This window comes from Ursus maritimus, unplaced genomic scaffold (genome assembly GCF_017311325.1).
Source record: "Ursus maritimus isolate PB19 unplaced genomic scaffold, ASM1731132v1 scaffold_14, whole genome shotgun sequence".
NCBI lineage: Eukaryota > Metazoa > Chordata > Mammalia > Carnivora > Ursidae > Ursus > Ursus maritimus.
In genome coordinates, this window is record NW_024423786.1 from 54,908,505 (window position 1) to 54,921,458 (window position 12,954).

At 58.6% G+C, this 12,954-nt stretch overlaps 3 protein-coding genes across 3 annotated transcripts in view; 1 reads left to right on the forward strand and 2 right to left on the reverse strand.

Annotated features, from left to right (window-relative positions):
- Positions 1–6: 6 nt before the first annotated feature.
- Positions 7–3,092, reverse strand: MRPL54 (mitochondrial ribosomal protein L54). Its single transcript, XM_008711251.2, has 3 exons — positions 2,934–3,092; positions 2,121–2,286; positions 7–1,454 (listed from the first exon to the last, which is right to left on the reverse strand). Exons 1-3 carry the CDS (start codon positions 3,049–3,051, stop codon positions 1,322–1,324), a joined length of 417 nt encoding a protein of 138 aa, XP_008709473.1. The 5' UTR covers positions 3,052–3,092; the 3' UTR covers positions 7–1,321.
- A 612-nt stretch (positions 3,093–3,704) lies between these two features.
- Positions 3,705–12,954, forward strand: part of LOC103681827 (amyloid-beta A4 precursor protein-binding family A member 3) — a 15,915-nt gene continuing 6,665 nt past the window's right edge. Inside the window, 4 exon segments of the mRNA XM_040629591.1 lie at positions 3,705–3,995; positions 4,638–5,240; positions 5,329–5,368; positions 8,396–8,541. Of these exon segments, the coding sequence (XP_040485525.1) occupies positions 4,665–5,240; positions 5,329–5,368; positions 8,396–8,541 (762 nt within the window). The 5' untranslated portion in view covers positions 3,705–3,995; positions 4,638–4,664.
- On the reverse strand, positions 10,272–12,948 carry LOC121102571 (amyloid-beta A4 precursor protein-binding family A member 3). Its single transcript, XM_040629590.1, has 8 exons — positions 12,897–12,948; positions 12,658–12,744; positions 12,411–12,572; positions 11,823–12,002; positions 11,529–11,741; positions 10,817–10,936; positions 10,582–10,722; positions 10,272–10,496 (listed from the first exon to the last, which is right to left on the reverse strand). The coding sequence occupies exons 1-8, from the start codon at positions 12,930–12,932 to the stop codon at positions 10,425–10,427; spliced, it is 1,011 nt and encodes a 336-aa protein (XP_040485524.1). The 5' UTR covers positions 12,933–12,948; the 3' UTR covers positions 10,272–10,424.

Below are 12,954 nucleotides of genomic sequence, written 5' to 3' on the forward strand. Positions count from 1 at the left end.
GCAGTCTGGAGGGCGTGACAGGACTGTAGTTGAACGAGGTGGATGGGGGCCTCTTGGAGGTGACACTGGAAAACTGGAGGAGTAAAAGAGTGAGCCACGGGAACACCTGGGGGAAGAGCCGCCAGGCAGAGGGAATGGCACGTCCAAAGCCCTGGGGCAGGACCGGCCAGGTGTGTGGGGGAACCCAGGAGGCCCTGGGGCTGAAGTAGAGCGAGCAAGATGCCTTGTGGCTGTTACAACTTTGTGTCTACCCTGAGAACCACAGAGATCCACGGCAGGGTTGGGACCTGCTCTGGGCAGGCCACCCGAGAGAGCAGGTAATCCGCTTGGCAGTCCTCTTAGAGGATGAGGGCCCTCGGCTCCTGGGAAGAGGCGGAGTGAGTCCCCTGCCCTGCCCAGCCATGCCAGCCAATACAGCACAGAGGAGCCCGGACGGCCCCTGGTCCAGCCCCCCAGGTGGTGCCCTCATGCGGCCACCCCACCCCCTGCAGCCGCACACCCTCTCAGGCTTCACCCTGGTGACCCTGCCCCTAGCCAGGTAGGGCAGGGGCCAGGACTGTGAGGAGCTGGTTCTCACGCAGGCTATGGGTCAGGTTCGCGGTGCCAAGTTCAAGACTCCCAGATGCATTTCCTGGTGGGGTGGGTGTGGGGGAGGTTGAGCCCAGGGCACTAATGGGGTGGGCAGCAGGATGGTGGGTAGGCCTAGGTCCCGGGGCTCAACTGACTGGCCAATGCAGAGAACACGGGACCTTAGTGGGAAGGAAAAGGAAGTCCCCTCCCTCTGGCTGGGCTTGCTAAACCGGGTAAGGGGTGTCAGCCAGGAGTCCTGGAGCCACCCCTGTCCAGGAGAACTACCCACGGGGGCTACAAGGACCCAGAGCCAGAGAAAGCCGTCCGTCTGGACAGCGAAGCCCCCGAGTCAGCACGCCTGAAGGCAGAGCCCGCCCTGGACGCTCAGTCTCCTGCTCATGTCTGGGCCGTCTGGAGTAGGTCCGAGTCCCCTGCAACCGAGAGGCGTGTCTAGAAAAACCTCCCCCTGCAGCTACAGGCCTGAGGCACACCCCTGCCCGCTGGCCCCAGACGGCACCCAGCAGCACCCAGGGCTTGCCAGGGACGGCCCCCAGGGCCCTGATCCAGCCTCGCCGTGGGGACCAAACAGGCACCAGGTCAGGGGGCTCCTCTGTCCTCAAAACCCTGTTTTCTCCAGGAAAATCGAGTCTTCCATGGGGGCCGGGAGGAGAAGATGTGGTGTGCCTCGGGGGTCCTGCTTTAGGGCCTGGTGAGGTCTCTGGTGGCTCCGGGCAGCCCGGCCCCTTCCCCGCTAGAACTTCTGGTTCTTGCTCAGGCGGTTGTGACGCCAGATGTTGTGTTTCCGCAGCAGTCGCCAATACTCGCGGGTCTCAGGGTCCAGCTCCTCTAGCTTCTTGGGGGGGCCGACATTCATCTGGAACAGCCTGCCGTGGCATGGGCAGGAATCAGGGAGGCAGGGCAGACCCCTGGAAGGTCCCCCTCCCTGGGCACCATGGGCAGAAGTGGCAGCAGACTGGGCCCCACAGCCACATGGTGGGGGCATGATCCCGGGGTGAGCCGTCCCCACCCCGAGCTGGGTTCCTGGCTGTGGGAAAGCTGCCCGATTCCAGTGGTGCTGGTATGGGAGGTGGGCATACACCAAGTCTTCCGCTGCCTCCTGGCCATTGTCTGTGCTGTCTGCTGGGAACACCTCCCTACCCACTCACTTAACCTTTCTGAAGCTTCCCCAGCTTTAAGGATCAGCACAGGTGAATGGCTTCAATGTCCTGCTACTGGTCCTGGGGCCAAGAGCAAATTCTTCCCTGTATCCCCCCTGGCCCTGTGAGAGATAAGATCAATCACCTCCCTGCCCCATCTCCCTCTATTCTCCACCTTCACTTCCTGCTGTTCTGCTAACAAACCAGGTGCAGTCCTGCCCCAGGGCCTTTGCACTGACTATTCCCTCTACCTTTAAAGCTCCTTCCATCCACTCAGGTCTTGAGTCACACCTCACCTCCCCAGGGAAGCCCTATGGAAACCTCAGATTTGATCAGCCAGGCCATCCTCACCCTGGCACGCGCTCTCCGGGCTCTCCAGCCTGGCTCACTCACCACTCGGGGTACTCCGCGTCTGGCTTCAGGACCACGTCCTGGCCCTCCTTGTAGATGTTGACGCCCATGGCATGTGTGGTGAGTCGGACGGGGTCTGTGCACACCTCTGGGTCCTTCAGGGCCTCACTGGCTACACCGCCTTTGGCGCCTTTGCCCCCCTTCATGGCTGGGGGGTGGGAGAGAGTCATTTCTGCCAGCTGCACCCTCAGGAGGCCGGCCTTCCCTTCTGCCCCCTCTTTCTCCAGGGGGCCCCTTAGCCCCCGACTAGACTGTCTGCTGCACCCAAGATGATTTTAAGTGGGACATGGATACTGCATTAAACACTGACGCTTAGAGGGACCAGATCATTGCTTTCCAATTCTGTTTATGTCACGGAGAAAGGGCTGGTATGCGTCTTGAAAGCCCAATATTCTGTCAATTCTCTCCTTCCAACAAAGGAGATCAGACCAGGCTATATCCGGGTGATTTTGCCTTTGCTTCAGTAGCTAATAGTCAGATGGACCCCCTGCATCCTCAAACTTCCGGTGGCGACTTGCTCAAGAACACACAGTGCCTTTAAAGGCACAAACAGAACTGGGACCCAAGTTCACGACAACCGCCCCCCTCCGCCGCGGAAAAACACCCCGCACCTGCGCAGTGAGTCCAATCAAATCCCGGGTATTTTCAAACTGCGCCTGCGCACAAAGCTCAGCGCCTGCCTCCCTCCGCTTGCGCACTGATTCTAGGAACGACCTCCCAAACCAGCGCCTGCGTACTACTAACTCCTCAATGTCCCAAAACTTTCCCATCTGGGTCCCTCTTAATCCTGCTCACCCGGTTTCTTGGCATAGCCCCGTACGAGGAGTCTTCCAAGCTCGGCAGGGACCGGGAGTTTCCGGGCCCGCCAGCCGGTCCAGGTCCACGTAGCCCCAGAGAGGAGTCTGGCCGCCATGACGTATGCTGACTGCCGACACGTGCACTTTTCCGGGCTACGACAGCGGCCAAAGGGTGCTTGGGAGTTGTAGGATCCTAGAGATTTCTGGGAAATGTAGTATTCCACTCTTAGGCGTTATTTGCGCATTCTTTGAAACTTTTATAGATATCATGTTACCGTTAAAAGGGGACTTTCAAAAAAGATATTTCATTTACTTAGTGCCCTCCTTCAGTTATCACTTATTTTAAGATCACGCTTTATGCATTCCTGATTCTATTCAATGAGCAATTACTGAGAGCCTAAAAGTAATTTGGTAATACTTAAAAGACTCATTTTCCAGCCCTTTTGCTAAATCCGTAACCAGCTCGATCTCGTTTAGTCCTCACAAGTAGGAGGTAGGTACTATTATTATCCCCCGTTTATAATTGCGGAAGCGAAGCTCAGGCATGGAAAGTTACGCCAGGACGTGCCATTCCGCCTTCCTACTGTGAGCGAAACCGGAAGTCCATCCACAATAGGGTCCCTGCGCTGCTTCCGGTGTCCCCGGAGTAGAGAGACCCACTGTCACTTTAATATTTCCCGGTCCCATTTCTTCCCATCTGCCATCCATTGGAGTAATGCCCACAGCCGTATATGGCAGGCAGTGATCACTAACCCCAACTTGTAATTGAGGAAATGGGTCCAGAGGCCAGCTCGGACTCCCACTCTGTGTATACAGAGGCCCAGGATTCGAACCCTTGGTTCCGACACCTAGCGCTCCGGCGCAGCGAGGCGGTTGGGAGAACTACATTTCCCAGCAGGCCCCGCAAACGCGCGCAAGCCCAGTGGGTCCGAGCGCTGTGCGGACAGATCTGCCGGCGCCACGGCCAGGAATCGGCGAGCTGCGGCCACTGGAGGACTGTCCGGCCGGGGGCGTGGGGTTCTGGGGGACCTCGCGGTCTGAGGCCACCTCGGTTTGGGAAGTGAGTGTCCCGGCGGGGCAGAGCGGGGTCTGGAGCCGGCGGCTGAAGAAGGGGGTCTGAAGTCTTGAGGCTGGGGTCTGCGAGAGGACCGGGGTCTTAACTCGTAGCTTTAGGTGGAGTTACGTCTTCAGGCTGGGTTCTGAGGTCCGGGTCAGAGTCCGGGGTTGATCTTGAGCGTGGCATTGGAGGTTTTGAGACTAGGCTTTGCATTCTGGCGTCTTGGATCTCTAATATTAAGTCTGGGGTCCTGGATCTAGTCTTAGGCTGCGGCCCTGAGTACGAGGTCTCGGGAACCTGCCCTTCCCGGGTCTGTATAGTCAGGCTGTGTCTCCATCCTGGGTTACACGTCTCGGTGGAGGGAGACTTGTAAGAACCAAGTCTGGGGGAACAGGATCCACGGGTGGGGAGCGGTCTGGGCTGACAGGTATGGGGGAGTACTCCGGGGTTTGGGTTTGGAGCCTATGAAGCTGCTGTCTTACAATGGCCTGTTCTGCATCTCGATTGCCTCATCTATAAATTGGAGGTCATAGCGGACCCTTCCTTGCAGAGTATGGTGGGGATTAAATTCTGTGTCCCACACCCTCCTAGAGCTTGGCACCACGTTGGCACTCAGGAAGTCTTATCTTCGAATCTGTCTTTCAGATGCTGGCCTGAGCCTGGGGAGCAGGCATGGAACTCCTGACAACTTCCCAGGCTCCCTCAGGCCCTCCAGTTATGGACTTGGAGGAGCCCAGGGACACACTTTCACCCTCTCAGGACCTCACCCCCAACTGCCAGTGGGACCCGGTGCCGGGGCGCTCTGGCAGCCTGAGTCAGATGGAACTTGATGGGCCCGGTATTGAGGACCTGGTGCAGCAGTTTGAGGCTCTGCCTGGTGATCTGGTGGGCTTGTCCCCAGATGGACCTCCCTGCCCCTTGCACGTGGCCACGGGCCACGGCCTGGCCTCCCAGGACGTTGCTGATGCCCACGGGCTCTTGTCTGCCGAGGCCGGCCGGGACGACCTGCTGAGCCTTTTGCACTGCCAGGAATGCCCTCCCTCCCAGTCTTGTCCCAAGGAGCCTCTGGACCCTGCCCCTCGCCCGCTGCAGCCCCCCGAGGACCCAGACGGAGATACCAGTGCCCCGGAATGGGCGGAGGGAGCTTCTGCCGAGCAGGGTGGCAACAGGAGCTCAAGCAGTTCCCCAGAACCCTGGCTGGAGACGGTGCCTCTGGTTACTCCTGAGGAACGGCCTGCTAGTACCCAGGTAGGGCCTGTCCCGCCCCCCAGGCCGCCTCTGCTGCCAGGAACCAAGCCAGGGGACTCAGTCCTGCCCCTCTTCTATCTTTTTCCAGAGCCCCAAGACCCTGGTGCCATACCCTGCCCTCCAGGAGGGTGAGTGTCCTGCCCACCCTGGCCCCAGGGAGTTAGCTTTTTCAGAATATCCCCAATCAGGCTCCTCCCAAAATGGCACAAAGTTTGCCAGCAAGGAGTTGTTTCTAGAGAGGCTCCGAGGTGGGTTGAGTAGATTCCAGATGGTCTGGGAGGGGAGAGAGAGTGGTGCGAATGTTCTAGAATGAATAGGGAATGGAAGAGCAGGCGTGGCATTTGTAGCACTGGGTTCCAGAGCAGGGGTTGGCACGTTGCCATCTGTGATCAAGTCCAACCCGCCTGTTCTGGCGTGTCTTGCAAGTTAACAGTGGCTTTTACGTTTTTAAGCGGTTGGGGAAAAAACAGAATAGTATTTCTTAATGCGTGAAAACAATGTGCAACTCAAATTTCAGTGTCCACAAATAAAGATTTATTGAGACACCGTCATGACCATTCATTAACGTAGTGTTTGCGGTGGTTTTCACATTACGGTGGCCAGGCTGGGTCGTTGCAGTGCGGACCATCTGGCCCACAAAGACAAACATATTTACTGTTTGGCCTCCTGCATAAAAAGTTTGTCGGTCTTGGGCACCTGCGTGCCTCCGGCGCTTGTGTCCATCTCTTGAGCTCAGCTCAGGTCTTGATCTCAGGGCTGCGAGTTCAAGTACCACACTGGGCTCCGGGCTGGGTGTGGAGCCTGCTTTAAAAAAAAAAAAAAAAGTTTCTCAATTTCTGCCCTGAAAGCATGGAAAGAACCAGTTCTGGGCACCTAGAATGTTCTAGGATTTCCCCCCTAACTACCTGAGGCTGTAAGTCAAAGAGAAGTTTTATGGTTGTGGGAAGGTGAAGCTGGTTGGACTTAGAGTTCCAAGAAGGTGCTGGAGTCGGGTGGAGCTGTGACTCACCCTGGGAGTTCTAGAGTTTGGCATTTTGCCTGTGGTTCTAGATTAAAAGGACGTGGGCTGATCGTGTTCTAGAATGGTGAACAGAGCTGTCTAGACTGGGGGTTTTCATAATCACGGAGTGACTAGAGTTTATCTACAGTTGTAGACCAGGGGGTGTTCTAGCACTGTGGACAGGGCTGTCTGATTCCAGAGTAATCAAAGTTCTAGAGTCGTGCTATACAATAGAATCATAATGTGAGCGATGTGTGACTTTTTTTTTTAAATAAGGTTTTATTTATCTTGAGAGAGAGTGCGCCCATGCTTGCAGGGGAGGGGCAGAGGCAGAGGGAGAGAGAAAATCCCAAGCAGGGCGCCTAGGTGGCTCAGTTGGTTAAGCATCTGCCTTTCGCTCAGGTCATGATCTCAGGGTCTTGGGATTGAGCCGCACATTGGGCTCCCCCCTGACCGGGGAGCCTGTTTCTCCCTCCCCCTCTGCTGCTCCCCCTGCTTGTGCTCACTCTCTCTCTCAAACAGCAAATAAAATCTTAAAGAAAAAAAGAAAATCCCAAGCTGACTTCCTGCTGAGCGTGGAGCCCGACACAGGGCTCAATCCCACGGCCCTGAGATCATGACCTGACTGAAAATCAAGAGTCAGATGTTCAGCCGACTGATCCAGCACCGCCCCCCCCATGTGTGACTTTTAATTTCCTAGTTATCTGCTTTAAAAAAATAAACAGGGGCACCTGACTGGCTTGGTCAGAGGATGTGCGACTGTTGATCTTGGGGTCGTGATTTCGAGCCCCGCGTTGGGTGTAGAGGTTACTTAAAAAAACAAAAACTTAAAAAAAAAAAAACAGGAAAAAGTAATAACATTTTGATTAACACAATCTATTTAAGGTGTTGTTTCCACGTATAATCCATATCTTACACTTATTTTACCTTTTTATCATGCTAAATTTTCAAAATCCAGTGTGCATTTTCAGGTGCCACATTTCAGGTGCACAATCCCCACACGAGCCTGGCTGCTAGCGTATTGGAAGGTGCGGTTCTAGAACCCCGGAGTGGAGTTCTGTTGTTCCAGAATGCTTAGGTCACGAAAGATAATGGGCAGAACGGGCTGTAGTTTAAATTCGCTTCAAGTCCTCCAGAGCCGGGACCTGCACCTGCAGTTCTAAACCAGAAAAGCAACCGCTCCTGGTTAGAACATTCTAGAACTGGCAGGGCTGGCTGGTTCTGGATTGTTCAGGGAATTACGGAGCCGTGATGGCACAGTTCTGTGTGGTTCTGGGCTAGGTTGGTGGAATTCTAGAACGACGCGCAGTTGTTCATTTCTGGACTGCACATCACTCTTAGACTGGCTGGGTACAGCTGAGGTGTCCCGACTATTTGAGGACGTTCTAGAACCATAGGAAAGGCTACCCAATGCCGTCACGATTAAGAAGTTACAGAATCACAGAGTGGGAAAATGGGATTCTGGAGGCGTGCTGATTTCTAGAACCCCTGCAGAATTCTATGGTTTGAGACCTGTCAGGGAGCTCTGGAACCACAGATGGGAGCCATTTGGGGTTCTGGATGGTGTGAAAGTTTTGGACGTGGGGAGATGTCTCTTCTCTGATTGGGCAGTTGTACAACTGTGAAATACAGTTGTTTCCAGTCGTGGGCTGACAAGGGAGAAATCTAGAACAGCAGGCAAAGCGAACTGGCTCCAGATTGATTTAGGGCATTCCAGAACCATTGGGTGCAGTTGACTATGGTTTTATAACATTGCTGGTTTTAGAAATGGGACTGCCTGGTTTTAGCCCGATGACAGGATTCTAGAAACACAGGGTGGAGGTGCCTGAGTGCTAGAGCGGTTTTTGGATCTGGTTGTGGTTCTAGACTCCGAGGGCTCCTGAAACTGGTTCCTGTGCCCTGGAGTCCTTGAGCCGTGGACAGAGCCCGAGCTGGCTCTAGACTGACAACAGGGCTCTGGATGTCTGTGGCTTCTGCTGATGGGATGGTTCTGGAATGGTGGGCGGACGTGTGTTGCTCAAGAGTGCTCAGCCAGGGGGTAGAACTCTGTGCTTCCAGACCACGGAGGGAGCCACGACCCAGGGCCGAGCCTGGGGGTTGGACACGCGTGGCTGGGGGCTCTCAGGGGCTGACCCTCCCCCACTGTTGCCCTCAGTACCTGGTCCCTGTGACCATGAAGACCTCCTAGACGGCGTCATATTTGGGGCCAAATACTTGGGCTCCACCCAGCTGGTGTCCGAGCGGAACCCGCCCCCCAGCACACGCATGGCCCAGGCCCGGGAGGCGATGGACCGTGTCAAGGTGAAGCCAGGGCTGGGCAGGTGGGGCTCCCCAGGGCCAGCGGACAGTGACTACGGACAGATGGCGAGGGCTACACAGACGGCGAGGGTGGCCCCACACGGACGTGACTAGGGTCCCCGCCCAGCTCTTGGCCCGGTCCTCCGAGCCCGTGCTGGCAGATGAGCCCCAGAGCCCAGGGATCATAGGAGAGCCTCCGGTCCCCAAGGGGTCCAGGTGAGCAGGGCCCGGGGTGGCCCTGGCAGGGGTCTTGGGAGGGGCCTGAGACACAGGGAGCCTGTTTCCCCACAGGATGTCGACAAACAGAAGCTCTCTGCTGAGATCAGTATCTCAGCCCGAAACCTAGGCTATTAGAGCCTGAGTCACTGAACAACTTAAAACAAATGTTTCAACCACTGTGTTTCCTTATCTGGGATACAATGAGATAGATCAATCTTGATGTCACAAGGTGGTTCTTCAAACTCTGGTGCTTACCCAAGTTCCAGCCCATACACTTGGGTGTTTACCAGTAACAAACATTTACATAGCATTTATTCTTTGTAAGACTCCCTCACCCACAGTGCCTTTCTGTAAATTTGACAAAGGTACCCCTTCCTCCAGGCCCTCTTTAGTTAAATGTGAAAATGCACAAATCTATGATGTGCTCCCTGGAGTGTGCAGTACCCAACCTGCTCAACTGTCCATAGCAGCTTGCTTATGGGGCAGACACTATCCTAAGCACTTTCCATACACGAACTTATTTTGCAGATGGGAAACCCAATTCCTCCCTCTGCTGACAGGCTAGGGATCTCTAGCAGGCCTTCCCCACCCCCACCCTGTCCCCAGCATATCTTCTCACTAAAAATTAGAGAGGAGTTGCAGACCTGTGTGAGCTGAGGAGAGAGCCTGTGGCAGCACTGCCTGGGCCAAGGTGGGGAGTTGGGGGAGGGGTGCTCTTCATCCCAGTTTCTCTCACTTTGGGGGAAGTGCTGACCTCCTTTCTCCCCTCTGAGGTGGACTACCACCCCCGCCACGGTCAGAGGCGACAGGACAGTGTGCGGTAAGCCCCGTCCTCCAGGACTGAGCCCTCAGCCCTTTCCTGGGACTCAGGCTCAGGGGATGAAGGGACCTAGAATCAAGCTATGTCTTCATGTGCTCCCAGCCTAGTGGGCAAGATGAAAGCAGAAGGGCCAATCCCACCCCACGGAGTCAGGGCCCACTTCCTGAGAGGACTGGGAAAGCTTCCGGAAGGAACAGGACATGAGATGGGGCTTTGAAGGGTGTGTAGGAGTTTGTTAAGGAGGCTTGACCCCTAAACGCGCAGTCCTGCTCGCTCTGTCCACACCCACTGTGCGTGAGCAGAGAGTCAGCCCCTAAGGGTAGTTCAGGCCTCCCACTGCCCACAGCCTCTCCTCTGTTTCCTGATCCCAGGACCTACGGGCGAGAGGCCCTGAAGAAAAAGTTTACACGATAAGATACAGAGTCCTCTGATGAGGACGGGCTATGACTGGGGCCCGGCCACTGACCTCGACCCCTCCCAGGTGGCCGTGTGACCCATATTCCTTTCTCCACCCGCCCGGCTCTTCACCCAGAGCTGGGACTCGATTCCCATTCAGAACCTAGAACCCCGCCTCTTCTGCCAGTCTTTAATAAATAGAGTATTTTCACAACGCTGGGGTCTGGATTCTGGGAGGACACGGAGTGAGAGTCGGTCCTATCTTTCCTCTCTCAACACCACAGACCTCGATCTGAGATTTTGCCCATTTTTTACGCATTTAATGTTTTATATCAGAAAACAGCACGGCACCAAGAAGCCCTGGAGGCCCTGCAGACGGGCTCCCAGGGCTGCTGGGGCTAAGGCACGGTGGGCGGCAGGGGGGGGCGGGGGGGGGGGCGCTGGTGGCCGGTCACAGGTACACGGGCTGCTCCTGGCCTGTGAGCAGGCGGTAGGTGGCGGCTGGCATCGTTTTGATGTGGACCTGGGGGGCCAGAGAGGAGGCCGGCGGCTCAGGGAGGGCCCGCGCCGGCAGGAGGCCCCCCTGGACCCGCCCGCTGCCCGCACACCTCCGTGTGGGCCTCGGTGAGCAGCTCGATGATGCGGGCGTGCGGCGTGGCCACCACGCTATGCCCGTTGATCTCGATGATGCGGTGCCCCACGCGCACACCCCCACGCTCCGCTATGCCCCCCCGGAGGAGGCTGCAAACCTGGAGGGACCGTCAGGGGCCGCGGCTGCTCAGGCCGCCCGTGCTCGGGGCCCCCACCCCCACCCCCCACCCCCAACCCGGCCCGGGGTCTCACGATGCCGTCCTCCACGCAGAAGCCCAGCTGCTGGTGGGCGTGGGGCCGGCGGATGATGGCCGTGGTGACTGGCGGACAGTGGACGATGCTGAGGGTTACCACGGTCTGTGACTTCAGCTCCTGTGCAGGACAGGCGCTGTGGGCCTCGCGGGGCCTCCCGGCTACACTGCAGCCCCCTGGGGCCTCAGTTTACCCACTCGTGAAATGGGGCTTTAGAGTCAAGGCTCTAGATTCTAGAAGACCCCTTGAGCAGCAGTTAAGAACACAGACTCAAGCCGGGCAGCCTCGCGTCGGAGCGGTGACCTCTCCCCTCCCTATCTGTGGCCTCAATTTCCCCGTCAAGAGCAAGTTTCTAGCAGCATCCGCCACGCTCACTCAGTAACATGCTGCGGGGACCGTCTCGGGCCTGCCCTTCTGGCCTGGCCAGGGCCCTCCCCAGCTCCGGGCTTCGGTTTCCCCAACCAGCCACGAGGGTCAAGACTCAAGAACACACTGGCTGCCTCGTGCGGAGAGGAAGGCTCCCGGGGCTGCAGCTAGACCACGTGCATTCAAATCCTGCCCTCACACCGCCAAGGTCACCCCCGACGGCAGCGCCCCCTCTCCAAGCCTCCGTCCCCTGAGCACACCCTTAAGCAGGTGGGACTTCAGGCTCCACCTTCCCCCTTCTGGACCGTGCCGGGGAAGGGCACCCAGCCACCCCGGGAGGACTCACGCGGACGGCGGCCTGGCAGGCAGCCAGGGGCAGCCCCACCAGGCTGGTCCCGTTGATGGCAGTGAGGCGGTCCCCGATGCTGAGGGCCCCCGAGCGCTCAGCAGGACCCCCGTGCAGCAGGTTGGCGATGACAGCCGTGGGCAGCAGGGAGCCCCAGCCCGACTCCACCAGGGCCACACCCAGGCCCTCGCCCCGGCGCTTCTCGATGCACACCTGGGAGGGGGACACGGGGCGGGGACCGTGAGGGCCACTCTGGGGGGGGGGCTGGCGGGGGCCACCGGCCTGCTTGCTCACCTCCCTGCAGTTCTCGCTGTTGGAGAAGTGGTCGAGATCCCCATTGTGGAGGTGGCCGGGGCCCGTGGCGCCCTGGCTCTGCTGGGCGCCCACCTGGTTGGGGTCGATACCACTTTCCCGAAGGAACTGGCTGTAGGCCACGGTGAAGGCCTGGCCGATGGCCTGAGCGATGAGCTGGGCCTGCGCGCCGACGGGCAGCATCTCTCGGGGGGTGTCCCACCCACCTCCTCAGGGCCCCCAAACCCTCAGGGCCGAGCCCTCCCACCCCCACGGGGGGCAGGATTCCCAGGAGACAGCGCGATGCCCTGTGGCTTCTGGGACTGTGGAAACCAGCCACTGTCTTGGGGAATCTATGGGGGGAGGGGAAGGGAGGGAGGCAGGCCTGGAGGGGGAGGGTTGGGGGTCGGCTGCCAGTCTCCAAGGCTTATGGGAAGGGCCAGGGGCTTTTGGGGCAGGGAGGGAGACAGCCGACAGCGCCAAGGACCGATGGAAGGACGCTACGGTGACAGTGCGGCCAGGTGGGCTCTGGAAGGGGGGGGCTGGCCCGAGTCCCCCTCCCCCCAGGATGCCCAGAGCGGGGCTGCTCACGTCCTCTGAGTGGAAGACATGGCAGAGCATCTTGTAGAGCCTGTGGCCGCGGGCCTGGGGTGCCGGCCGCCGGGCCAGCCGCCGCCGGGCCATGAGCACCAGCACGCTGCCGATGTCCGCGATGTACGAGATGGTCTGCAGGGCGTGGTCCATCAAGGCCTCCTGCGGCGGGGGAGACCAGGCCTGGGCGGGCTGTGCGGGCCCTCGCGGGGCCCCCTCACCCCAGAGGCCGGGCCCGGCCCCGTACCTGGGAGTCGGCCGTCAGCACCTTGACCCTCTTGGTGGACACGAAGAGGTCCACTTCCGTCATGGGCTGAGTCTCCCCGTCGGGGGCCTGTGGGGGTCAGCGGGAGGTGGAGGCCCGCGAAGACCCAGCCTCTGCCGCGCTGGGCTCCAGGGGCCTCGGGGGACCCGGCCGACAGCCCACCCGCCCACCCGCCCGCCCGCTGGCCCTGGGGAGCCCCACCTGCCCAGCCCTGGCTTCACCTTGACACGGTCCATCGCCTCCCGGGCCTGGGCCATGCGTGTGCTGGGGGGCGGGTTC